This window comes from Xenopus laevis, chromosome 4S, assembly GCF_017654675.1.
Source record: "Xenopus laevis strain J_2021 chromosome 4S, Xenopus_laevis_v10.1, whole genome shotgun sequence".
In the NCBI taxonomy this organism is placed as follows: domain Eukaryota; kingdom Metazoa; phylum Chordata; class Amphibia; order Anura; family Pipidae; genus Xenopus; species Xenopus laevis.
In genome coordinates this window covers 54,920,786-54,945,994 of record NC_054378.1, presented here as the reverse complement: position 1 = coordinate 54,945,994, position 25,209 = coordinate 54,920,786, and the positions used below count along the sequence as shown (strand labels likewise).

Here is a 25,209-nt window from a genome sequence, read left to right as displayed (position 1 = left end):
TGCATGGAACCTATAGTTCTGCACAATTTAGTATCATCTGCAAAAATAGAAACAGTACTTTCAATGCCCTCCTCCAGGTCATTAATAAACAAGTTGAAAAGCAAGGGACCTAGTACAGAGCCCTGCGGTACTCCACTAACAACACTGGTCCAATTAGAAAATGTTCCATTTGGTACTTCAAATAGTTAGATGATAACTAGAATGGGTAGCCAAGACCCCAAACGAGGAGATAGTGGCTTAGGAGCCAAGGCTTTGCCAGTGAAGGCAGCAGTGTTAGGAGACACGGACGTCCTGATGGAGGGGCAAAGAAATTCCTATCTAGAGTAGGCCAGAGGGGCATAGGATGTATGCCGGACAGGTAGGACCAGAAGGTGAAAAGGGAATTCCTACCCGGAGTAGGGCAGGGGGACGTAGCGCATATGTTGGGCTGCTAGGACCGGGAGGTGAGTGACCCTGGAAAGGGATGATCCTGTGACTCTGTGTGAGGGGTTCACTATTGGAGAAGTAACTGCTCTGCAAGAAAGGGAGTGACTGATATTGTGAATGTGCTCTGGATTGTACAAAAGTTGAATGGATGTTACTAAAGTGTTCCAATAAATATTCCACATTTTTTATAATCAACGGTGTGGATTCCCATCCTTGGAGGAAAGAGTGGTTTCCATGGTGACAACGGATCATTAACCCTTTCCTACCCTTACAAGGGGCTTCTTTTTTCAAAATGAGTTGAATGAATAGAGCTTGTGGCCTTTTGCTAAACATATTATTTGAACAAATATAGTGGTTTCCTGCACTAAACATTACAAAAACAAACATAATTTAAGGCAAATTCAACTCCCTGTTAATATGAACTGCTTAAAGGGATTGTTCACCTTTGAGATAACTGTTAGGATGATGTAGAGACTTCTATGCTGAGACAATTTGTAATTGGTTTTTATTTTTATTGTTGAAGGTTTTTGAGATATTTGGCTTTTAACCAGCAGCTTTTCAATTTGCATTTTAAGCCGTCTGGTAGAGTCCTGTGCAGGTTCATTTTTTGGGACCCATACCTGACACCTGCAATCCGCAACCCGGACCGGCATTCTTACCCGCTTAGACCCGCAAATACCTTATCCGTAACCCGCTAACCATCAAGAATCAGGAAGTGCTGTTATTGTTAACCAGAAGTGACATCATCGGAATTAGCTATGATCAGAAAAAAAGGAGTAAAACAGGAAGGGCTGTCATTGTAAACCGGAAGTGACATCATCGGAAGTAGACGTGACCAGAAAAAAGGAGTAAATAACGCTATTGAGAAGACCCACGGCCCGACCGGCAAACCAGCAGAACCACCGACCCACGACTATACCCGCACCCGGAACTTCTATCCGCAACCCGACCCGCTGCAGGACTCTATTCTCTGGTAACTAGGGTCCAAATGACCCTAGCAACCATGCATTGATTTGAATAAGATACTGGAATATAAATAGGAGAGGCCTGAATAGAAAGAGGTGTAATGAAAAGTAGCAATAACAATACATGTGTAGCCTTACAGAGCATTTGCTGTTTAGATGGGGTCAGTGACGCCCATTTGAAAGCTGAAAAGAGTCAGAAGAAAAAGGCAAATAACTATAAAAAAAATAAATAATGAAAACCAATATAAAAGTTGCTTACAATTGACCATTGGACTAAGGGGCAGATTTATCAAAGGTTGCAGTGAATTTTCGAATGAAAAAATTTCGAATTTCAAGCTATTTTTTGTGTACTTTCGACTAGGGAATAGTCCAAATTCGATTTGAATATCGAAATGTATTATGTACTGTCTCTTTCAAAATTCTGCTTCGATCACTTGCCATCTAAAACCTGCCGAATAGCTGTTTTAGCCTATGGGGGACCTCCTACAACCTATTTTGAGTAAATTGGTGGACTTTCTTTTTGGGAAAAACTTTGAATCGAATTCGATCTAATGCACTATTCCTTCGATTAGAATTCGGCCAAATACTGACCTATTCAATCGAAAACGGAACTATACGACCAAAAAAAACTTAGACTTAATTTCGGTTTGTCTTTTTGCCTTCGAATTTCAAGTTTTTTCAATTCGAAATTCGACCCTTGTTAGATATGCCCCTAAAAGTTACCTTAAAGGGGAACCACCCTTTAAGGCAACCAACCTGTCCCCTGAGAAGCTCTTGTATAAACCATCCTCTTCTTTCCCCAAGCCATTTCAAGGTTTGAAATATTGAGTGTGTATTGAGGACTTTTTGGTGGATTGGTCATTTGTTTAAAGCAGCTTGTACAAACCTAAGAATGTAACAACACTTAGTTTCAATGTAAAAACCCATTTATCAAGTGTTTAGGTCTTCATATTTTCTATTAAAAATGTATCAGGAATAGTGATGAGCGGGTCAGGGTTTTCCTGACCCGCAGCCAACCCTAACCCGCCCTGCTCCAGCCAGCACTTCCGGGGTCCTTTTATAGACCCACGCTGACCCGCCTATGACGTCACAAAAGGGGCGGGCAGACTATAAAACCGGAACCCGGCATTTGAAGGTGGCGGGCGGGGAGTGCAGGAGAAGAGCTCAACCCGCCACCCGCGAGGAGCAGTGCGGTCGACCCGAACCCGCGGGTAAACCCAATATTTTTTAGGGGGAAAGGTCCCTGGAGATATATTTTGGTATCAATGTAAATATGTGGTATTGAATTATTTAGAAGATTCAGAGATTTCTTTTGTCTTTGTAAACTAAATATGGGTTTTCACAGCAAATATTGAAATGCAAACTGTGACTTGCCCTTTTTCTCATGAGGTGCTTTAAAAATGATCTCTTGTATGCATTTGGTCTGTGCAAATCAGAAAACTGTGTATAATTCAATGTTATATGGCCTGTCTGATATATAATCCCACTACATGGGAACTCTTCTTTTGCTGCTCTGCTCAAGGTTATCTGAGGTTTCTGATCCCCTTTCTTAAGCAAAGCAATATCAGGACAGTGCTCTGACTTCCTGATGAACATGTTCTCCCTGATTGTAAAAACAGCTTAATAGCTTTGAAACAAAAAAAAGGACTGTAAATTACAAAAGTGTTTTTACATTTATTTGTTTTTCAGGTTTACATTCCCTTTAAAATGAGTGGGGTCCTCCACAGTAGTTCTGAACTTTCCCTATGATGGTGGCCCTGGTGCAGGTACTGGATCAGGCAAACATTACAGGTGGCAAAAGCCATGGGACATGTTCCAGCAGCCATTACAGGTGTCAGTCTGTGTAGCCTTCTGCTGTCAGTCACATATGGTTAAATGGTCCTGGAAATCTGTTCTATTAGTCAGAACAGAAGACAAGCCCCGGAAGCAGCCAGGCCAGGAGCCAAAAAGTTTTGGTTGCCTGCTGAAGAGAGGATACATGGCTCATATTCCAAGAACCAAAACAGGAGTAATTTTTAGGCATCATTTCTGCCATGTCATTTAACACACAGAATTGCTCAGCATTCTGAAAGGTGTGGTTCACCTTTAATTTAACTTTTAGTATGTTATAGAATAGCCATACTTTAGCAACTTTTCAATTGGTCTTCAAGTTTTTTAATAATTTCCTTTCTTCTGACTCTTTCCAGCTTTCACATGGGGGTCAATAGCCCCATCTAAAAAAATGAATTCTCTGTAAGGCAGGAGTGCCCATACTTTAGTAATGCGGGGTCTACTTTTAGTGATGTTGTCCCATTATGATCTACATCCATAACATAACAGTTAGCATTCTGTTCCATTGAAAATATTACTTAAATATTATATTGATTTATAGGAGAATAAATATAATACACAAACGCCATGAATATTTTGTAAATTGTATCCTTATAAACGGTGAGTACTGCAATAGCTAATTTTTATTACTCATTTTTCTATTCAGGCCATCTCCTAGTTATATTCTAATCTCTTATTTAAATCAATGCATGGTTGCTATTAAAAAAAATTAAAAACAATTGCCTCAGAATATCGCTCTCTATATCATAATATAAAGAAACTCATAGGTAAACAACCCCTTTAAGGAGGCCATACAAGGACCTATCATGTTGTGTTCTTACTGATTTGCCTGTGGGCTTAAAGGGGTTGTTCATCTTTGAGTTAACTTTTAGTATGACGTAAAGAGAGCGATTCTAAGACAATTTAGAATTGGTTTTAATTTTTTTAATGCTTGTAGCTTTTGAGCGATTTGGCTTTGAATTCAGCAGCTCTACAGTAACGTAGGATCCACGTTACCCTAGCAACCAAGCACTGATTTGAATAAGTGACTGGAATATGAGTGGACTTGAATAAAAAGATGAGCAATAAAAAGTAGTAATAATACATTTGTAGCCTTACAGAGCATTTGTTTTTTGACAGGGGCCAGTGACCCCCATTTGAAAGCTGGAAAGAGTCAGAAGAAGAAGTCAAATAATTAAAAAAACTATGAAGGGCAATTGAAAAGATGCTCAGAATTGGTCATTCTATAACATAGCAAAGGTTAACTGAAAGGTGAGCCATCCCTTTAATGGAGGGACCTTTCTGTTATTCAGCTTGTTTGGGCCAACAGCCAGAGCAGCAAGTAATGAAGAGAAGCTTCTGTAGCTTCTCTTCACCTCCACATCTGCCAATGCAGGCCAGCGTTAGGTATATCGGTGTATAATATTTTTAAACATGCCCTATGGATAAAATACAGATATTCCTAGTACATATCAGTCAGGTCGCACTACACAAACTTAAAAATGATTGCCAGTACATGTGGCCACCATTGTGCCCCCCCCCCCTTATTCCAGAAAGGTCAAGGTAGTGACCCCAGTATATAATAGCAAATTACCCCAGTCTATAATGGCTCAGTCGTCTAGGCCGGGGTAAGCAAAAGAGGCACATGCCTAGAGCGCAATGGTGAGAGATTTTAGGACTGTAGGCAAGTACCACTTGCGTGTCCTCCAGTCTCTGGATAGGCCAGTTGTGACATGTGAGTTGCAAGGGACTGGAAGGGATGTAGAGGTGGGAAATTGTTGGGGGGGGGGTGGCCAGATAGCTTGGGCATCATTCAGATGGGCCTGGATCTGCCTGGGCATTTTTTTCTTTTTGCCACAATGACTCAATGCCACAATACGCTCTACTTGAAATTATTGTTTGACAGAATTGACCCCATGGGTGGAAATATAATGAATGTAACTACACAGACATATATATATATATAATACACAAAAGCCATGAATATCCTGTAAATTATATCCTTATAAACGGAGAGTTCTGATGTCATCAGTTATAAATGGTGAGTTCTGATGTCATTTCTGTCACATGACTCATTGAAATTTGTGTATTATAATAAATAAAGTACCCCCAGTTGTAAAATATGAGGATATTATAAGTTACCTCGGAGTTCCATGACCTGTATAAAAACACTCGGCCTTCGGCCTCGTGTTTTTATATGGTCATGAAACTCCTCGGTAACTTATAATATCCCTATATTTTACAAAAGGAGGTACTTTATTCACTATATATATATATATATATATATATATTTCTTCTCTCTACAATTACACTTTCATTCGGTGTCTTCGGGACTTCAGCTGCCTCTACATGACATTGCCTTTAAGGTCCCCTTCCTAAGGGTAAGGCCACACGAGGAGATTCGGGGAGACTTTGTTGCCTGGCGACTAATCGCCTCGTCTTTTGAGCGACTATCTCCCTGAACTGCCTCAGCGTTTTTCCCCATAGGCTAGAATAAAAAGTCGGCTGCGCTAATGCACACGCGGCGATTCGTTTTCTATAGTCGCCCTAAGTTGCCTCACTGAAAACGCATCGCCGCGTGTGCATTAGCGCAGCCGACTTTTTATTATAGCCCATGGGGAAAAAAGCTGAGGCAGTTCGGGAGATAGTCGCTCAAAAGACGAGGCGATAAGTCGCCAGGCAACAAAATCTCCTCGTGTGGACTAGCCCTAAGGCAATTATCAGATCATCTACCGTTCTTCCCCTTTCCTTTCACATTTTACAGGTTCTTTCGCCGGTTCCACCTCTCAAACACTACATTATACCCCCTCTATTCAAATCTCCCGCTCATCTGACTTCCATTTCCTGGACTAGTGCATTGCACTTCCTATCGCTGGAAACGGAGTGGTCACGTGGTGCTGTGATGTCACGGATGACATCGGAAGGTCCACTGCGGGGATAGGGTCGTAGAGAATTCGGAGAACTCCCGCGCTTATTGCGAACAGGAGTACAGCGGAAAGTACACTCTTGGGAATGGATCATCTGCCAAATAGTTCTGCTTGGTATGTGTTACAGTTGCCATTTCCCGTTCCTATTTGCAATCCTGGCGGCGGGTTTACTACCTCGGACATTGTTCTCTATGGGGCCTGTCTGCAAAGTTCAGGTGGAAACCCGGTGTCACGCTTATGGATTTTTACGCTAACGCATCTTGGCACTTGTGCTTTTTGCTGTGCTGAGTCCTATACCGCTTGCACTTTTCATGCAACACACGACTAGACCGGCGGGAGTTGTAATTGTACAGCGGATCTAGAGGGCAGTGCAAGTTTGGAATAATGAGTGGGTTAGCTGATGTTGTGACGCGCGCCCTATTTTATATTAGACGCTATGTAATTGCGCTGCGGAGCTGAGACTAAAAACTTGGAGCGAGTGAAGCGATTTTGTGAAAGCGAAAGTAACTGGTTTTAGTGAGCGCGCCTCTCCACTTCCGTGTGTGTGTGTTTGCGTCCAATCCTCTGTAGCAATGGCGGGGCTTCCCGTGTGATGCGCTAGTGACACTTCCCTGCTCACTGTAGCACACGATTAGCCGTCCCTTCACTCTTGACTCTCTTCATCTCTTCCTGGTTGTTTACTCGCGTGTCTTTACATTGTACAATAATTTGCCCTTCCTTATAAGGAGACTATATGTATTCTTAACCAGTCTTATTTAAAGGACACGTAAACCTTTAAAATAAGGGCATGTAAAATTGACGAGGGTGCCATTCTAAGCACTTTTATCATTTACATTCATTATTTATTTCCTTTCTATAGTATATTAAAGGAGAAGTCAACCCCTTCCGTGCTAAAATCCCTCCAGGGCTACCTCCCCCTCCTCCAGGGCAAATGCCCCTAAAGGTGGCCATTTAGCAGCTTATTGGCCCATATATGCCCGGTAAAACACCTTCCAAGGCCGGGGCCAGTATTATGAATTTACCGGCAATGCAGTTGCCGGTAATTTGTAATACCCTTTAAAAAAAAAAGCCCCTGGCCTGCCCCCAATTCGCACAGAACTTAAATTTTTTTTCCAGCGCTGTGGACATTTCTGCAATGTTGCTCTGCCCCTTTTGTGGCATGCCATGTAGCTCTGCCCCCTTTTTGCATCACAGACCGCTTCCTTTTGGTGCCTGAGCCCCACTGGCCGGTAATATTTTTTAGTAAAGGTGGCAACCCTAATCGAGATCTGGCCTATAGTAGATCTCTCAGTGTATGGCCACCTTAAGTTGCTACTTAAAGAAATATTAAACTTTAAAATCGCAAAGTCTTTATTAAAAAATGACTTACCTAAACTCTTCAGAAAAGGAAACAGGGCAACGATCCATTGTGTGGCGCTCTATTTCTCCTCCCTGCCCTTTATAGGAGAGAGCCAGGAAGGAGAAATGAGTGCCGCACGATGGATCGTCGCCCTGTCGCCTTTTCTGAAGAGTTTCGGTAAGTTATATTTTAATAAAGACTTTGAAATTTTAAAGTTTAATATTTTTTGGTGTTTTTTTTTTTTTTTGTTAAATACAAACACGTTTTTTCAAAAAAAATTTTGACATTGCTGGTCCTTTTACTATGAATGAGTTTTGTTACAACAGCTCCCAGCTCCACCTGCTGCTCAGTTTCTGACCAGTCGGACCACCAAGTAGTTAAGGAAGTTGTCAGGAGAAAGAAAAAGGCTGCTCTGATGTTATTCTTCTTAGGAAAATTAGACAAACCTTTTCCTAAGCAGAAGAACATCAGAGCAGCCTTTTTCTTTCTACATGTAAGTATATGGGATTCACATTGTAATCACATGCGCAGAGTATAAATTGACTTGTCGAAATTTCAATTTATTGATAGATCACACAGAGCTTGGTAGTTTGCGGTTATGGGATCTTTATATCCCTATGTAAAATATGTTCCTTGTCATGAGCAGTACTTGACTACTTGGTGTCAGAAACTGACCAGGAGGTGGAGCTGTTGTAACAAACATTTCATATTATAACAGCACATGTATCTTGAGCACACAGTATAAAAAAAATAACATTTTCTTTTACTGTTGTACAGGGGACATTTGGTAATCTAAGGTATCCTGCCACAGAAATATTCTGTATTGACTGAAGAAGGTGAACGGCTTCTGAATAAAATGCCAGGAGTCACTCACTGTGAAAGCCAAACAGTCCTATCTGAAAGCAGTCCTCCAAAAAGGAACCGCTTATCCTTGCGCTTTTTTCAGAAGAAAGACACTAAGAGGGCACTGGAATTTACTGAGGCTTCACCAGCAGCAGAAAGCCAAAATGATGAGGAAAAGGAATCAGAAATGTAAGGCAACTAGCATTTTAGACTTTTTCCCCCTGAATTCAAGTACAATACTGCATAGGCTGGGCTAACCAATTCCCAATGTCCTGGTTCTCCCAAGTATTCAGTTGTCCTATGAACATTGCAAAACAGACATATGACAACATAGTGTCTGCACTACAGCTGGTTATTACACACAGTGATAAGTCTTTGGAAAATACAGGGCACAGTCCTGTCTGCTTCAGGACAATAATTTCCACTTGGCACACAATATGGGGGCAATGTGGGGGAAAACATACATGTTGCGCCCAGCTAAAACAGGCTGGGGAGATCATTGGTTTATACAGTGAACAATTAAGATGTTTGTTCTTTCTCCAGCTGCAGTGATCAAGTTGTTCCAACTCCTCAGTTATCACCACCAGCTTGCTGTGTAAAAAAAGAAGGTCTTATTCCATTTGTTGGCTTGAATAATCTTGGTAATACCTGCTACCTCAACAGCATACTTCAGGTACTTATGCCTTTTTTATATGCTAGAATTTATTTTTTTCCTTTTACAGATCTAATATAAAGTGAAGAACAACTAAAGCACCATTCACTGGTGGGTGCTATTGTGTTAGGCACCAAAAGTTTTTGGTTTTTTTTTTTTTTGCTTTCTCCCAGGTACTCCTTTTAGTAAAAAAAATCCACTGGTGCAGTGCTACTGTTTTACTTTCTCTTGCCTAAATTGGGGGACACAGGCACCATAGGGGATGAAGATCCTGCAGCTGGAGATGGACACTATGTTGCAAAATATGACTCCTCCTCCTGCCCTGGGCTTCATCCCCTGCCTCCTCCTATTACCCTCAGTTTCTTTTAGTGTCCTCAGAAGGAGAAGACACGGATTTCTTGTGGCTGGAGCACGGATCAGGGCCCCAGGCCTAAGATCTTGCCACATTCAGGGGCCACTGAATTATTCAAGAGCCTCTCCAGCTGCACCCTATATGCCCTTTAGCCTTCCCGCTCTCCGGAGGTCTGCAGGCTTGCTCCTCACCCCTGCGCTGTCTTCCCGCTCTACGGAGGTCTGCAGCAGCGGTATACACTCATCTGAGTGTATACTAGCACACATATATATACATATATATATATACTACATCTGTGCATGTGTGTATATATATATATATATATATATTTTTCTGTGTGCTTATCTTCACAGGGGTCAACCTACACAGGGCACAACTGAGCTGGCGTTCTACTAGGTGAGTACCTATTTTTATTTCTTTTTATCTCACTCCCTCTCTCCTAGGCCCCTAGCCTTAGGTCTTCCTCTCTGTGTAACGTCCCTTGTGCGTTTTGGCGCTTTCCTCATTCCCTAGACGCCATTCTCCGCCTCCCCCTCGGGTGACACGCATCCTGCGTTCCACCTCCTTCTCTCCCGCCCCCTCCTGGCTTCTGGCGCGCTTTTTTCACTTGGCGCCCTCGATGCGCCATTTTGTGCCTCTGTGACACGCACCTGCGTTCCAGCACTCGCTCTGATGTGTTCACACGCGCTCTGTCTTGCGCCTCTGCCCGTCGCTCTCTTCACTACAGGAGGGATCTGGATTCTAACGCTGGCTCAGGCTTGTTTTCTCCTGTTTAGATAGCCTCCCTCAGCGCTCTCTCTCATCGGCTCTTTCTCCCTCCTGCAGAACCCCTCTGGAGCGCGTCTGCCTGTCACTGCAGTACATATTGTATCTGCCTTCTCCCTTCTGTGTCTAGCCTGCCCTTGCTACACTTCAGTTCTCATTCCAGGCAAGTCCCACATTTATTCTTTGCCCACGGGCAGTATTAATGCTGTTTACTACTCTGTGCAGGTATGCCCTTGTATGCTGTGGGAGTATGGGACCCATGAGTCGCTTCATATCTCTCCTTTTCTCCCTGCAGGCCACCCCATTTGTATTGCCTAGCCTTTTACCCCTGCCTCATAAAAAAATAAATAAATAAATAAATTTAAATAAATGATTTTAAAAGGGGATCCTATTGGGGAATCTATCCTCCCTGCCATTCTACCGTGAAGGAGCAATATGGCTAACAAGGCAGAAGAGCCCAGGACCAACAAGTCCTCAGCTCAATCCCACCCACAGGTTTCTTTTTTTAGCCTTCTCAATTGTAAAACAAAATTTAATTCAGCCTCGGCTGATTCACTGCGTGGGGCCTGCAGCAAACCTGACTCACTGCCGCCTACTCCGGCAGCTAACTCTGACTCTGATCTACTTAGGGCATTATCCCTCTCACTTGCAGGCATTCAACATCTGGCCCGCATACCCGAGACCTTAGACAAGGTTCTTGAGCGTTTATCTCAACCTTCTCACGTTGACTCCCGACCAGGGACCTCAAAACGTCATGCCCTATCTCCTACAGACTCTCCTGAGGATGGTCCCTCTGATGAGGAAGGTCTGGTCATTTCCGCGGGAAGACTCTGATCAGGACCACCCTGATCTAGACATAGACGCCCCCAGAACCCAAGGGGAGGTGGAGGGCCTCATTCAAGCTGTACTAAACACCCTAAACATTGAGGACTCTACTGCCTCTATTGAACCTTCTAAGAACATCTTTAAAAGGCACAAGAAGAGCTTATGTTTGTTCCCAGCATACGAACAGCTCGACGAAATTATCTAATCCCAATGGAAAAAACCCTGATCACAGGGTACAGCTCTCCAAACGCTTCACCCAGACTTATCCATTCCCGAAGGAGTGCATTGACCTCTGGTCTTCTCCTCCCGCAGTAGATCCTTCGGTCTCCGGGCTGTCAAGGAATACCACCATTCCGGTCGCCGACACGGCCGCATTTAAAGACCCCATCGACAAGCGTCTCGAAGGTCAAATCTGCCTTCACTGCTTCCGGTTCCGCCTTTCGTCCTATATTTGCAATAGCCTGGGTGGCGAAGGCCATGGAGGTCTGGGTCGAACAAGTGGCACAGCTCATCGGATCTGAAGAACCTACTACCGACAACTTGCTCTCCCAAATCGCTGACGCCACTACTTACATTGGAGACGCAGCTCTTGACGCAGCACGGATGGTTGCTCAACCTTCCGCTCAGTCCGTAGCAGCTCGCAGATTTCTGTGGTTAAAATCTTGGTCCGCTGACCTGACATCTAAACGTTCCCTAGTCAGCATACCCTTCCAAGGAAAACTACTCTTCGGGGCTGAACTGGACAAGATCATTTCCCGGGCAACAGGGGGAAAGAGCACCCTTCTTCCTCGATCTCGACCCAGGAGAACACCCTTCAAACGGAGGCCCTTTTTTCGTCCCTTCAGACAAGGGCAAAGGTCAAAGACGCAACCTGACGAGTCCAGCTCTAACTTTTGATCCCGCTTCAGGGCAACCAAAGACAAACTTGGTTCTCTTCCAAGTCTACCTCCAAGCCCTCTCAAGACAAGTCTCACACGGCATGAAGGTGTGCCCCCTCTCGACGGGATACCCTTAGGAGGTCGACTCAAGTCCTTTCGAGAGGTATGGCACAACGGTATTCGGGATCAGTGGGTTCTCCGGGTGGTGTCACACGGACTGCTGATCGACTTCACCCAACCCCCCCCCCCACAGATTTTACATATCCAGAATACCGACAAAGGCCTCCGACAAAACCAAATTCCTCTCCGTCTACAAGACCTCGCCTTAGAGGGAACCATTCAACCCGTACCACCACGGTCCGAACGAAGAGGCTACTATTCAAATCTCTTCATGGTTCCCAAGAAGAACGGTTCTCTCAGGCCCGTCTTAGATCTCAAAGATCTCAATCCCTTTGTTCGGAAGTGCCATTTCAAAATGGAATCAAGACAGTCGGTCCTGTCGTCCATAGAGGAAAACGAGTTCATGACTGTTATCGACATCAAGGACGCGTATCTACATATACCGATCCACCCAGCTCATCACGGCTTCCTCAGATTCTACGTGGACGATCAGCATTGGCAGTTCGTAGCCCTACCATTCGGTCTGTCATCAGCTCCACGCACATTCACGAAGGTCATGGCGACCGCATTGGAGGAACTGAGACTCAAGGGAATAACTGTCATTCCTTATTTGGACGATCTCCTCGTACAAGGTCCTTCCGCACCAGTAGCCCTCCAACACACATCCCTAGTCCTAGAGACTCTCACCTCCTTGGGCTGGACGATCAATTTCAAGAAGTCGAACCTACACCCGACCCAATCCATAGTGTACCTAGGCCTAGTACTGGACTCCAGCCAAGGGAAAGCCTTCCTACCACGAGACAAGGCCATGACGCTCCAGAGCCGAATACGGTCGCTCATGGGACCCAACGCCGTCCCCCTTCGGGCAGCCATGCAGACACTGGGCACGATGGTCGCTTCCTTTCCGGCCATCCCATATGCGCAAGCCCACACCAGACCTCTCCAACACACCATACTACTTCACCAACGCAGGGATCGAGCCAACCTCGATCGCAAGATAATCATTCCCAGTCGGGTACAGCTCTCTCTACACTGGTGGCTTCAACCACATCGCTCGACGGGCGGAAAATTCTTTCCCCCCCCCCCAGCACTGGACGGTTCTCACCACGGACGCCAGTCTACGGGTGTGGGGCGGGGTCATCGGCCAAACCACAGTTCAGGGTCTATGGACCCAAGAGGAAATGAGGCTACCCATCAACCTTCTGGAGCTCAGAGCGATCCGCTACTCACTCGAACACACGGCGTCGTTACTCCGGGGAAAACCGGTGCGGATCCAGTCCGACAACGTGACGGCAGTGGCCTACATAAATCATCAGGACGGAACCAGAAGTGTCAGGGCCCTCAAGGAAGCTCAGGCGATCCTAAGTTGGGCAGAAAACAACGTTCCAGCGATCTCCGCGGTCCACATTCCCGGTGTGGACAATTGGATAGCGGACTATCTGAGCAGGGAGCCGATCGATCGCGGGGAATGGAGCCTACACCACGAGACGTTCCGCCTCATTGTCGACAAGTGGGGGCTACCAGAGATCGACCTCATGGCGTCCAGGCACAACAGACAGGTCCAACAGTTCGTCTCCAGAAGCCTAGACCCCCTGGTCCACGCGGTGGACGCACTGGTGCTTCCCTGGCGATTCTCCAGGGTTTACATCTTTCCCCCCCTCGCTCTTCTACCGAAAGTTGTCAAAAAGATAATGAGGGAAAGATCTCTCACCATTCTAGTGGCCCCATTCTGGCCCCGAAGGTCTTCGTTCGCAGACATTGCAAACATGGCGGCAGACGAACCCTTCCATCTCCCGCAGCGGACAGACCTACTCACTCAAGGTCCAGTTGTCCACCCGAATTATCATCTCTGGGCTTTAACGGTGTGGCTCTTGAAGCCTTGATCCTACGGCGCTCCGGAGCCCCTCCAGAGCCAGTTCCTACCATGCTCGCGCACGTAAACCCGTCTCAGCTAAGATATACCATCGGGTGTGGAAGAATTTCATCTCTTGGTGCGAGCGGAGGTATCTTGACCCACAAAAGGCGGGAGACCCTTTCTTTCCTACAGGAAGGACTCGCGAACGGTTTAGCCTTGAGTTCCTTGAAGGTGCACGTGTCTGCGCTGTCCATCCTTCTACAGAAAAAGCTGGCACTGCACCCGAACATCAAAACTTTCTTACAAGGGGCTACACGCATTTTTCCACCCTATCGCTGCCCCGTGCCTCCGTGGGACCTCAACCTGGTGCTCTCCACTCTGCAGGAGGCACCCATCGAACCATGGAACAGATTCCTCTGTCTGCCCTATCTGAAAAGGTCGCATTCCTTTTGGCCATCACCTCCGCTAGGAGAGTTTCCGAACTGGCGGCTTTGTCCTGCATATCTCCCCTCACGGTTATCCACATGGACAAAGTTGTCCTCCGACCCACGCCGGATTTTTTGCCTAAGGTGATATCTGAATTCCGCTTGAACCAGGACATTGTGGTCCCTTCCTTGTGTCCAAACCCCTACGGTCCCATCGAGACCAAACTCCACACACTCGACGTGGTCAGAGCTATATCTTGCTACCTTAAAGCCACAGCGGAAGTCAGGAAATCGGACGCCCTTTTCATTATTCCCGACGGCCCCAAACGGGGCAACAAGGCGACCAAGTCGACATTGTCCAAGTGGATTCGAGCCATTATATCGAGGGCTTATGCTGTCAAGGGGAGACCTCCTCCTCTCCAGATGAAGGCTCATTCTACACGTTCTCTCAGCACATCCTGGGCCTTCCGTCACCAAGCTTCAGCGGAACAACTCTGTAAAGCGGCCACGTGGTCATACCTTCACTCGCTTCTACAGGCTCCACATTCACGCCTCAGCCGACGCTGCCTTTGGGAGGAAGGTGCTCAGAGCTGTTATTAGCTATGCATCTTGTCTACAGTGTCCCACCCTTAGGGGGCGCTTTGGGACATCCCCATGGTGCCTGTGTCCCCCAATTTAGGCAAGAGAAAGAGAGATTTTTGTACTTACCGTTAAATCTTTTTCTCTTGTCCTATATTGGGGGACACAGGCCTTCCCTCCCGATTCTGACACTGTTTTCACACTTGTTCGTGATGTTCTTATAATGTTGTTATTTACTTTTGGTCAAAGTTGTTCTTACTTTTCGAGGGTATTGTTGCTCTGTTCTCTTCTGTTTTGGGCTGTTCTGCTCCTTCTTCGGTTGAAACTGAGGGTAATAGGAGGAGGCAGGGGATGAAGCCCAGGGCAGGAGGAGGAGTCATATTTTGCAACATAGTGTCCATCTCCAGCTGCAGGATCTTCATCCCCTATGGTGCCTGTGTCCCCCAATATAGGACAAGAGAAAAAGATTTAACGGTAAGTACCAAAATCTCTCTTTTCCCAGGTCTTTTTATAGTGCCGACCTACACTACTGCACCGGCACAAATCTATAATCTGAAAATTGTACTTTACAGTGCATGCTTAATTCAAATTCTGAAAGGACTGCTAACTGTGAAAGGTAAGATAGCACAGCTGCGGTTTTTAGTCATGTTGACACCCCTTTAGCAAGTCATGGCTCTCTAGGTAGAATCCTGTGGGCTGGACATAATTGCCTATGGAACTATTTTAATATAAGTACTCCATGGTAGCACTTAAAACAAAAAACAGGACAACTGATTAGTAACTTAATAGAATCAGCTGGAAACAATAGTAAGAGTAGCAAGGAATAGTTTACAGTGCAAACAATAAATATTCACTTTGTGCAGTTAACCTGCTTCATAGGCTATTCCTTGCTACTCCTACTATTGTTTCCAGTTGAATCTGTACCTGTGGCGGAGAACTGGCCGACTAAGATATAAAAAGCTTCAAGTACATAGAATCAGCACAATTTCTCTTCTAATGTGTTTCACACATTAGGACAGTATGAGTGGCTGACCGTAACAAACTGTCAAATGAGAGCATATCTAACAGATGCTGTAGCATTCATAGTACATAGGAGAGATTGAAAATGCAACAATTTCATTGCTTTTAAATGAAATGTTTCTACACACTTTATACACACTTTATAATTAACACACAGGTGTGTTAATTAAAAAAAAAATTCCACAAAAAAAAAATTCCATATATTATATATAATTATAATTAGATATACAATCACCCCATAGACCTGGTGGATTAGATTCTCCAATCACACAGCTGCATGAGGAAAGTGTTCCATATTTTACCTCCCAGTAGAGTGGCAAGTAGATTTACTTAACGGCTACTTAAGTGGTTGACTTGATTGGTCCTTCGGTGAATTTCTTCCAAGAATCCTTCCAATTGTTCTATTAACATTCTTTTTTTTTAAACCTGGTTGCCTCTTCCAGAATCCATTTTAATGTGGTATCAATGTGCTAAAATATTCTGTATACCAATATAATGTCCACAGAACTATCCACAGTCAGAGGGGCTCTGGGAATGAACTGATTATGTAAAGCATGCACTAAATGAGCAGTCCTCCATAAAGTGTGTGTAAAAAAAAAAAACAATAAGTTTATAATGTACAGACAGAGGCAGCTTTAGCATTTTGTGTTCTATTAACACTTAAAGGAACAGTAATGCCAAAAAAATGAAAGTTTTAAAGTGATGAAAATATACATATAATGTAGTGTTGCCCTGCACTGGTAAAACTGACGTGTTTTTTTCAGAAACACAACTATAGTTCATATAAGCAAACTGGCGGAAATTTAAAAAAAGGCTATATGGCACAGGTTAAATAGTGGATAACAGATTACACTATTATATTCAACAGAGTTTATCTGCTGTGTAACCTGAGCCTGTTCTCCTTTGAATGGCTGTCCCCATTGCTTCACCACAACTCATTATATAAAACCATAGTAGTATTTCTGAATCAAACAGTTTTACCAGTACAGGTCAACACTGTATAATTTTATTACTTTAAAACTATTTCATTTTTGATGTTACTGTTCCTTTAAGGTGGCCATACACGCAGAGATCCTCTCGTTTGGGGACCTCACCCTGATATGCCCTAGGGCCCAACGATTAAATCACTTAGCTGAAAATACAGGCAGTCAGATCGAGGACCACATTAACAAACCTATGGGACCACATTAACAAACAATCCAATGGGATTTTTAAACCTGGCCAATCGACAATAAAATCATGTCCCTTTTTGGTCTCCTTAACCCTTTCTGCATTCACAAATTAGAGTTTGGATTTGTGACAACCACTTTGTTTTATATTGTTCAGAGCTGTATCAGTTCTTATTATAGTCACATTTTTAACTATATCATTGGCTGTATATTAATACCTGCATAATACTGTAGCTTCTGAGTAGAATTTTTGGGGCGATTCCTTTTTTTTTTTTTGCAGGTCAGAGGAGAATGATTTGTTTTGTAGACGTTATATTTCTTAAAGTATCACATGCAGTCTAGCCTTATAAAGAAATTACTAAAATATTTTTTTTCTTGTATAATCATATATAATTAACCTTAAACCAGTAGTCTGTATTTGTTGCTACTTATTTTGGATAACTTTTTTTTCTTTCTCTTAGGTATTGTGCTATTGTCCTGGATTTAAAAGTGGGATCAAGTTTCTGTCTGAGATCATTTCTAAGAAGGCAGAAAATATAAGCAAAGAGAGAGAGCAGACTCAAGACAAGGTACAAATATATAGTGCAACTTTGATTTAGTTTGTCTGTAGATGAAATTATAGTCCTTAGGAAAATGAGAACTGCAGTATAGTATATCCTTTATAGACAGTGGGGCTTATTTATCAAATTTCAGGTTTTGGGTAGCAGGTTTAATGGTTGTAAACAGTCAAAAAATGTATGTTAATAATGCATTCAACTTAAAGAACTCACTGAGAATTTCTGTATAATTTTATCTACATGCAAAAGGCTTCACCCCCTTGGTTTTCATGTTTTGTTGTTTGAGAGTTTGCACCATTTTATTTACAGAACATGCCTGCAACTTTGAAGATTTTTTTTTTTATTGTCAAGCAAACAACAAATAGAACAAAATAACAGAAATCTTCAGCTTATATAACTGTTCACCCCGCTAAAGTCAGTACTTTGTAGAGCCACCTTATGCGGCAATTACAGCTGCAAGTCACTTTGGATAAGTCTCTATGAGCTTGGCACATGTTGCCACTGGGATTTTTGCCCATTCCTCAAGGCAAAACTGCTCCAGCTCCTTCATGTTGGGTCGTTTTCACTTGTGAACAACAATCAAGTCTGACCACAGATTCTCAATTGGATTGAGGTCTGGACTTTGATTAGGCCATTCCAACATATTTAAATGTTTCCCCTTAAACCACTCGAGTGTTGCTTTAGCAGTTTGCTTCGGCTCATTGTCCTGCTGGAATGTGAACCTCTGTCCCAGTCTCAAATCACATTCAGACTGACACAAGAGTTTTGCTCAAGAATATCCCTGTATTTAGCACCATCGATCTTTCCCTCGACTCGGACCAGTTTCCCAGTCCCTGCTGCCTTAAAACATCCCACAGCATGATGCTGCCACCACCATGTTTCACTGTGGCGATGGTGTTCTTGGGGTGATGGGATGTGTTGGGTTTGCGCCAGACCATCAACTTTAGTCTCATCTGACCAGAGCACCTTCCTCAATACATTTGGGGAGTCACTTCAATATATAGAATGAGTGAATCAAGAAGCAGCAAAACACAGAATACCTGCTATTTAGTATTTATTGTGCATCCACACAACATATTTCGTCAACTAGGGCCCTTTTTCCAGTGTGTACAAAGTGAACCACAGTTAACCCTTACCACTGTGGAATATAACAATCAAGTATTAAATACAATAAAAATATTAGCACAAGCAGTGTATATAAATGTAAAAATAATTGTATATAAACTATTTAAAAAGTCCAAAATGTCATAAAAGTTTGTATAGCTGTGCAAAACTCCGTAGTGTCAAATGGTTGGAAAAAGTAAAGAGTTATTTTGCAAAATGATACAACTTTTAACATTTCTTATTACAGGACACTGTAAAGCATGAGTTACCTGCAAGTTATGATGTCATCTGCAGTTTAAGTTCTTTGGTTCACTCTATGGAACACCTTCAAATAACTTTTCTATCAAACCCAGAAAATTATGATTCTGAACTTGCAGCCCAACCAAGGAGGCTTCTTAACACATTGAGGTATGTCATAAAAATGTGTTTATTAATGTATGTTTTTAATCCAACCGATAACTTAATATCAATAATTGGCTACTGTTTTCATTGTATTCAATTGTTGGTAGTGGTTTTAAAATCAATCTTTCAATACATAGAAGAACAATGAATCTGCATGTTTTTGGCAATATCTATGTTTAACTAAAAATCTAAATTTCTATTTGTGTCTTTACAGGGAGGTAAATCCTATGTATGAAGGTTATCTACAGCATGATGCACAAGAAGTTTTGCAGTGTATTCTGGGAAATATTCAAGAGGCATGTCAAATTATGAAAAAGGAAATACAGAAAAACTCACAGATGAATAATTTCAGTAGCAATGTGCAGGACACTGCTAAATCAACAGCTGAGTGCAATGGGTTAAATGGTGGTGACCCTGAGGCTATAAATGGCAGCTCTGCTGAAATAACAAATGAAAATGGCAAAAGAAAAAGTGATAATGATGCTGGGAATGTAAAAAAAAGGACCAAATTAACCAAAGAGCCATCAGCAGAAGAACAGAGACTAACCAGATCAAAAAGGAAGTCCCTATCAGATACAAAACAAGATAAAAGTACAGTTGCTCCACCTAAGACTGACAGTGCAAATTCAAACCATTCACAGAAAAAATCAAAGCTAAGGTTAACCTGGCTGAAATCTAGTAAACAACCTAGCATATTATCTAAATTTTGTAGCTTGAGTAAACAGTCAGACTCTTCATCTAAATGCTCTGAAACTAGAACACACAGCATAAAAACCAAAGATAAAACATCTGAAAGTGAACAGTCTAAAGAAAATAGCGAAACTACAAAAACTGTTTCAGGAAATGGTTTGTATTTTGTTATATGGAAATATTGCTAATGTGTAAGCTAAATAGTAGATGTAATATGGATAAATACTGAGAAATTGCTTTTAAAGGAGTTGTTAACCATCCAAACATTTTTTTTTTCACTTCACTTGTTTTTAGATTGTTCACCAGAAATCTTTTTAAATTGCTATCCTTTTTTTATTTTTTACTATTTTATTTTTCTGAACTGATTGAATTTGATACATTAGTTGATAAACTTCTTGGCTGCATCTGTCCAATGTTGACAACTATTGTATCAATTCTAACAGCTGATTTTAATGAAACTCGTGGATTCTGCTCAGCACAGCCAAAGAAAAGAAATGTATCATTTGTAACTGTTTACATTTATAGTTGGTAACCTTTAAACCTTTAAAATAAGTGAATGTAAAATTGATGAGGTTGCTATTATAAGCACTTTTGTCATTTACATTCATTAATTTATTTTTTATTTCAAGATATTAAGGGATACATATACTGTTAATATGAATGAATTTTATTCGAACAGCACCACCTGCTGGTCAGTTTCCCACCAGTCTGACCACCAAGTAGTCAAGGAAGTTGTCAGGAGAAAGAAAGAGGCTGCTCTGATGTTCTTCTGCTTAGGAAAGATTTGAGAGAGGTTTCTAATTTTTTTCCTAAGCAGGAGAACATCAGAGCAGCCTCTTTCTTTCTCCTGACAACTTCCTTGACTACTTGGTGGTCAGACTGGTGGGAAACTGACCAGCAGGTGACGCTGTTGGAACAAAATGTATTCATATTAACAGTACATGTATCCTTTAATATCTTGGAATAAAAAATAATAATTAATAAATAATGGATGTAAATGACAAAAATGCTTAAAATAGTCCCCTCATCAATTTTACATTCACTTATTTTAAAGGTTTACTTATCCTTTAATTGGCTCATGTGACCTAACATGTATGGTTTGTTTGTGTGCACTGTGAATCCTTGGATCCCATGGGGCGGCCCTTATTTTTTAGAATGGCAATTTTTTTATTTAGCATTGCCCCATGGCTACTAAAAAAGTATATTATTATGAAAATAATTTATATACATGAAGCAGGGTTTTACACATAAGCTGTTTTATGCAATATATTTATATAGAGACCTACATTGTTCGGGGGGTAAAGTTTTCCTTTAATAGAACCTTATGCATAAGGTTTTCAGTATAGAATACTTTATTATGCATTTGTGGCCTCTTCAATTTTGACTTCTAGCTGGTTCTGTAATTCAACAATGGCTTAGAGAGTAGCACTTGTACCATGCAGAGATGAGTAAGATTCCAGCATGGGCACTACCTAATTGAGTTCCTGGGAAGACTACTTTTGTAAAGCAGTTGTAAGCCCAAAAAGTTTTGCATAATGAAAGCAAATTTAATTCTGAGCAACTTTCCAATATACATTTTCAAAATAAGTTATCACTTTTCAAATTCAAAAGTTATCATTTTTTTGCAATTGTTATTGCTGCATTTTCTGACTGTATTTACTAATATAAAGTAAAATTTATAAAAAAAAAATATATAAATGTAAAAGTTCATGTGTCCCACCTGTGTTTGGTGCTTGGATGTGTCTGTCAATATGGGCCGATAGGGAAGAATAGGCTAAGCGCATCTGAGTGGCACCCATTATTGTTCAATTTATCTCGCCTTTGAATTAGTGTTCTGATTCTTCAAACTTTCTGTAAAATATTTCCTATTCAGCCAAATGTGAAAATCACGGATTCAGTTTATACTTTAGAATTAGTCCACTTAGTGTTTCCAGTGCTCTGATTATCCTTGTAAATGAGCTATGCTATATGTTTTTGGCTTCAATTTTAAATCAGACTACTCTGGTATTCTTAGGTAAATGACTGTTCTTTCATAAATCTGATTATTAAACTTTGTGTTTTGTAGAATCAAGTGGTTTTGAATTGGTGGAAAAAATGTTCCAAGGAGAGCTGGTGTTGCGAACCCGCTGTCTTGAATGTGAGTCTTTCACAGAGAGGAGGGAAGATTTTCAAGATATCAGTGTGCCTGTTCTAGAAAGCGAACCACCAAAACTGGAGGACTCTTCTGACCGTAAGTTATTGCCTGTGCATGGAGTGGTTTCCTTGATTTAGAGGAACAATGAGCATCAGTGTGTACTTTTGTGGAGAATAATAATGCATTTCACTTATGTGTGGGTTTGAATGTGTAGCTTATTTGAAAAGGAGTCTCTGGACAGGCAAAATATAGTTGCTTACAAAGTGGGAAGGTATGGATACAGATTGGACGCAGGTCCTACCATGGCAACATTTTGCAGGTTAGGGATGAGTTAAGTTTTCATATAACACAGAACAAGAATATGCACAGAAAGAAAGAAAAAGTTAGAAAATTGCCTTACATCCGTTCAAAGGTAGCAGATATTCAAAGGTAGCAATACAACATGTGTGCTCTATGGGAGTGTGGTAGGTTGAGGATTAGGGTAGGCAAATGTCATCTCTCTTTTGACCAGGGTAGATGGTCTGGCCTACATCAAGTTCACGGCTTCTCGGCAGAGCAAGTTATGGACTCCATATAGCTAGAAATATGGGCATCCTCTGGCCAGGTATACCACATTTTACAAGGGAAGGACATGTATCGGCTTCTCTATTGTTAAAATAAAGGTTTGCTACATGTTTACTGTATATGCAATGGAAACAAAGGAACAGCCAGATACAACAGCTATGACAGAAAAAGCATTGTTGCTGTATAGCCATACAACATGGTTTTTCTGTGTGGTTGAACTACCCTCTCAGATTGCTAAGGGAGCTGGAGTTTTAAGCTGCTTGCAGAAGTTATGCTTGACTTCACTCTTGGCACTGATATATATAGGGACAAATTTACTTAAGGTCGAATATCCAGGGTTAATTAACCCTCGATATTCAACTGTCGAAGTTAAATACTTCGAATATCGAAGTCGAAGGATTTAGCGCTGTTCGATCGAACGAAAAATCGTTCGATCAAGCGAATAAATCCTTAGAATCGAAGGATTTTAATCCATCGATCCAACGATTTTTGTTCGACCAAAAAAAGCTAGCAAAGCCTATGGGGACCTTCCCCATAGGCTAACATTGGCTTCGGTAACTTTTAGGTGGCGAACTAGCGGGTCGACATTTTTTCTTAAAGAGATAGTACTTCGATTATCGAATGATTTTTAGTTTGAATCGTTCATTCGTGGTCGAAGTAGCCAAAAAAAAACATTCGAAATTCAAAGTTTTTTTCCTCTATTCCTTCACTCAATCAAAGTAAATGGGCCCCATAATGTAACTTCATTTCAGATACTGTCTTACAAAATAGGACTGGGAGTCTGCAATTAGGGAATGCAAACATACAGCTATGTTACAAACAGCAATGCAATGTATAGTCAGTCATCAGCATTTATTAATCTACACTTGCACTAGCAGTTTAGCTGATCAGCAGCAGGTATGTAATGTGGTAAAAAGAAAAGTCCCATAAACCAGAATTAAAATGTAAATTGCTCATGAGAGCTTTGCATGTTCATGTGCATTTTAATTTGAGTGAATTTGCATTGGGTTTTATGCTACTGTGCACTTCAACTTTTTTTAAACTGTCGTTCATAGTTTCTCCTGATCCCCGACTTGAAACAAAGACTTTAAAATGGGCAATTTCCCAGTTTGCATCAGTAGAGAGAATTGTCGGAGAGGACAAATATTTCTGTGAAAAGTGTCATCATTACACCGAAGCTGAAAGAAGTCTTCTTTTTGACAAAATCCCAGACATCGTGACAATTCATCTAAAATGCTTTTCTGCAAATAGCTCTGAGTAAGTTAATAAACATGCATATAGTAGTATATAGTAAACCTTTCTTATGTAAGGTCTAGTGCCCCCCCCCCCAGCCTAATATTCATCAGCTTTCATGTATAACCCTTGTATACACACTGCTACTTGTATACACACTGCAACTAATTCTTGTGTTTTTCCTTATTCTAGATTTGATTGCTTTGGTGGTCTTTCCAAAGTAAACACTGCATTGTTGACTCCGCTGGATTTGTCTCTTGAGGAATGGAGTACAAATCAAAGCAAGGACCTTTATCGGCTATTTGCAGTGGTAATGCACAGTGGGGTTACTATAAGCAGTGGCCACTATACCGCTTATGTTCGAATTCCAGAAATGAGTGATCTTGAAAGAGACCATATAAAAACTCTTGTTGACCACAAGGATGTTCTAAAGGCTGAGCCATTAAATGAAGACGAGGCACGGATGAGCGATGCCAATTATGATGATGGAGAGGTCTCGTTTAGAGTGAATGGTTGTATACCATCAGCCAGCAAAGTGAGCAAAAAGCAAACCGAAACTGTAAGCCTTTTAGGAGGACAAAAAAGTAAACCAGACTTTCAGCAGTTACCAAACAAGTCTGCTAAATCGGAAACTGTCTTAAACTCCCTTGGGGATGAAAGTTACAGTGCGAGCTTTAGTGTAGACCTTCAGTGTGAGCTATCGGAAGAGAGGAACTTGAGTGCATCCTCATATACCTGCAAATCTGCCAACTCAACTTCTTCCTTTTTGGAAAGCCTGAAAGAGTATTTAGGAAAATGGCTTCTTTTTGACGATTCAGAAGTAAAAGTTACAGAAGAAAAAGATTTCATGACTGCTATTTCCCCAAACACCCTTTCAACATCCACTCCTTATTTGCTCTTCTATAAGAAATTAGTTTAAAACCTGCAGATATTTTGTAAGCAAAAGGTATATGTACGTTACTCTTTGGAGATTGTGTCTATATATGAGATTATTTGTACATATGTATATGTAAATTTTGTTATATTATAGAGTTAACACTACAGTATTGAGTCTTTATCCGTATGTAAATATTACAGGTAAATTCCAGTTGGCAGTCATGTCTGCTAGCGAATGCTTACATAGCTTCTTTTTTTTTTTTTTTCTTGTTTTCATCTAATTTCATCTTTATTAACAAAATATTACTGAATATCATGATTATTGATCGCCTGGAATTTGGTTTTGACAATACCACATTATTACATTGTCCATGCCTTTCCATAAACCATGCATACATTGCTTTCAGCTAAAGTTTTCTCAATCACCTTTTAGAGCTCGCCTACAAAAGGCAACTGCTTTCAAATAGGATTGGTGTTGATTGATGTTAACTGCAAAACTGAAGTTCTTTTTTGGATTGTGCTGTATGATGGATGAAGTTTTTGTATTTATTGTGAAATAGTAACTGTGTGTATTGGATTACAAAACAAACAGGAAGTTTTTATTTGTTAATCGTAGTTCATTATAAATCATTTTAATATGCTTTCTGATTTTTTTTCTTATTGTAAGAAATGAATTTTAATTAAAATATTTCCTACTTTT

The 25,209-nt window shown here is 41.6% G+C and overlaps 2 protein-coding genes across 3 annotated transcripts in view; both read left to right on the top strand.

The window, feature by feature from the left end:
* Positions 1-25,209, top strand: part of usp1.S (ubiquitin specific peptidase 1 S homeolog) — a 27,807-nt gene extending 2,598 nt beyond the window's left edge. Inside the window, exons 1-9 of one of the 2 annotated variants that reach the window (XM_018259661.2) lie at positions 5,920-6,241; positions 8,244-8,498; positions 8,853-8,982; positions 17,411-17,518; positions 18,858-19,018; positions 19,227-19,858; positions 21,768-21,932; positions 23,456-23,657; positions 23,826-25,209. In XM_018259661.2, coding sequence (XP_018115150.1) covers positions 8,323-8,498; positions 8,853-8,982; positions 17,411-17,518; positions 18,858-19,018; positions 19,227-19,858; positions 21,768-21,932; positions 23,456-23,657; positions 23,826-24,552 — 2,301 coding nt within the window. In that variant the 5' untranslated portion in view covers positions 5,920-6,241; positions 8,244-8,322 and the 3' untranslated portion in view covers positions 24,553-25,209. 2 annotated transcript variants of the gene reach the window in all.
* LOC121393288 lies at positions 9,012-16,414 on the top strand. Its single transcript, XM_041561245.1, has 2 exons — positions 9,012-9,709; positions 10,139-16,414. Exon 2 carries the CDS (start codon positions 12,173-12,175, stop codon positions 14,327-14,329), a length of 2,157 nt encoding a protein of 718 aa, XP_041417179.1. The 5' UTR covers positions 9,012-9,709; positions 10,139-12,172; the 3' UTR covers positions 14,330-16,414.

Excerpts from the sequence above, each read along its gene's own strand:
- LOC121393288 (XM_041561245.1), top strand. The coding sequence starts at position 12,173 with ATGGTTCCCAAGAAGAACGGTTCTCTCAGGCCCGTCTTAGATCTCAAA.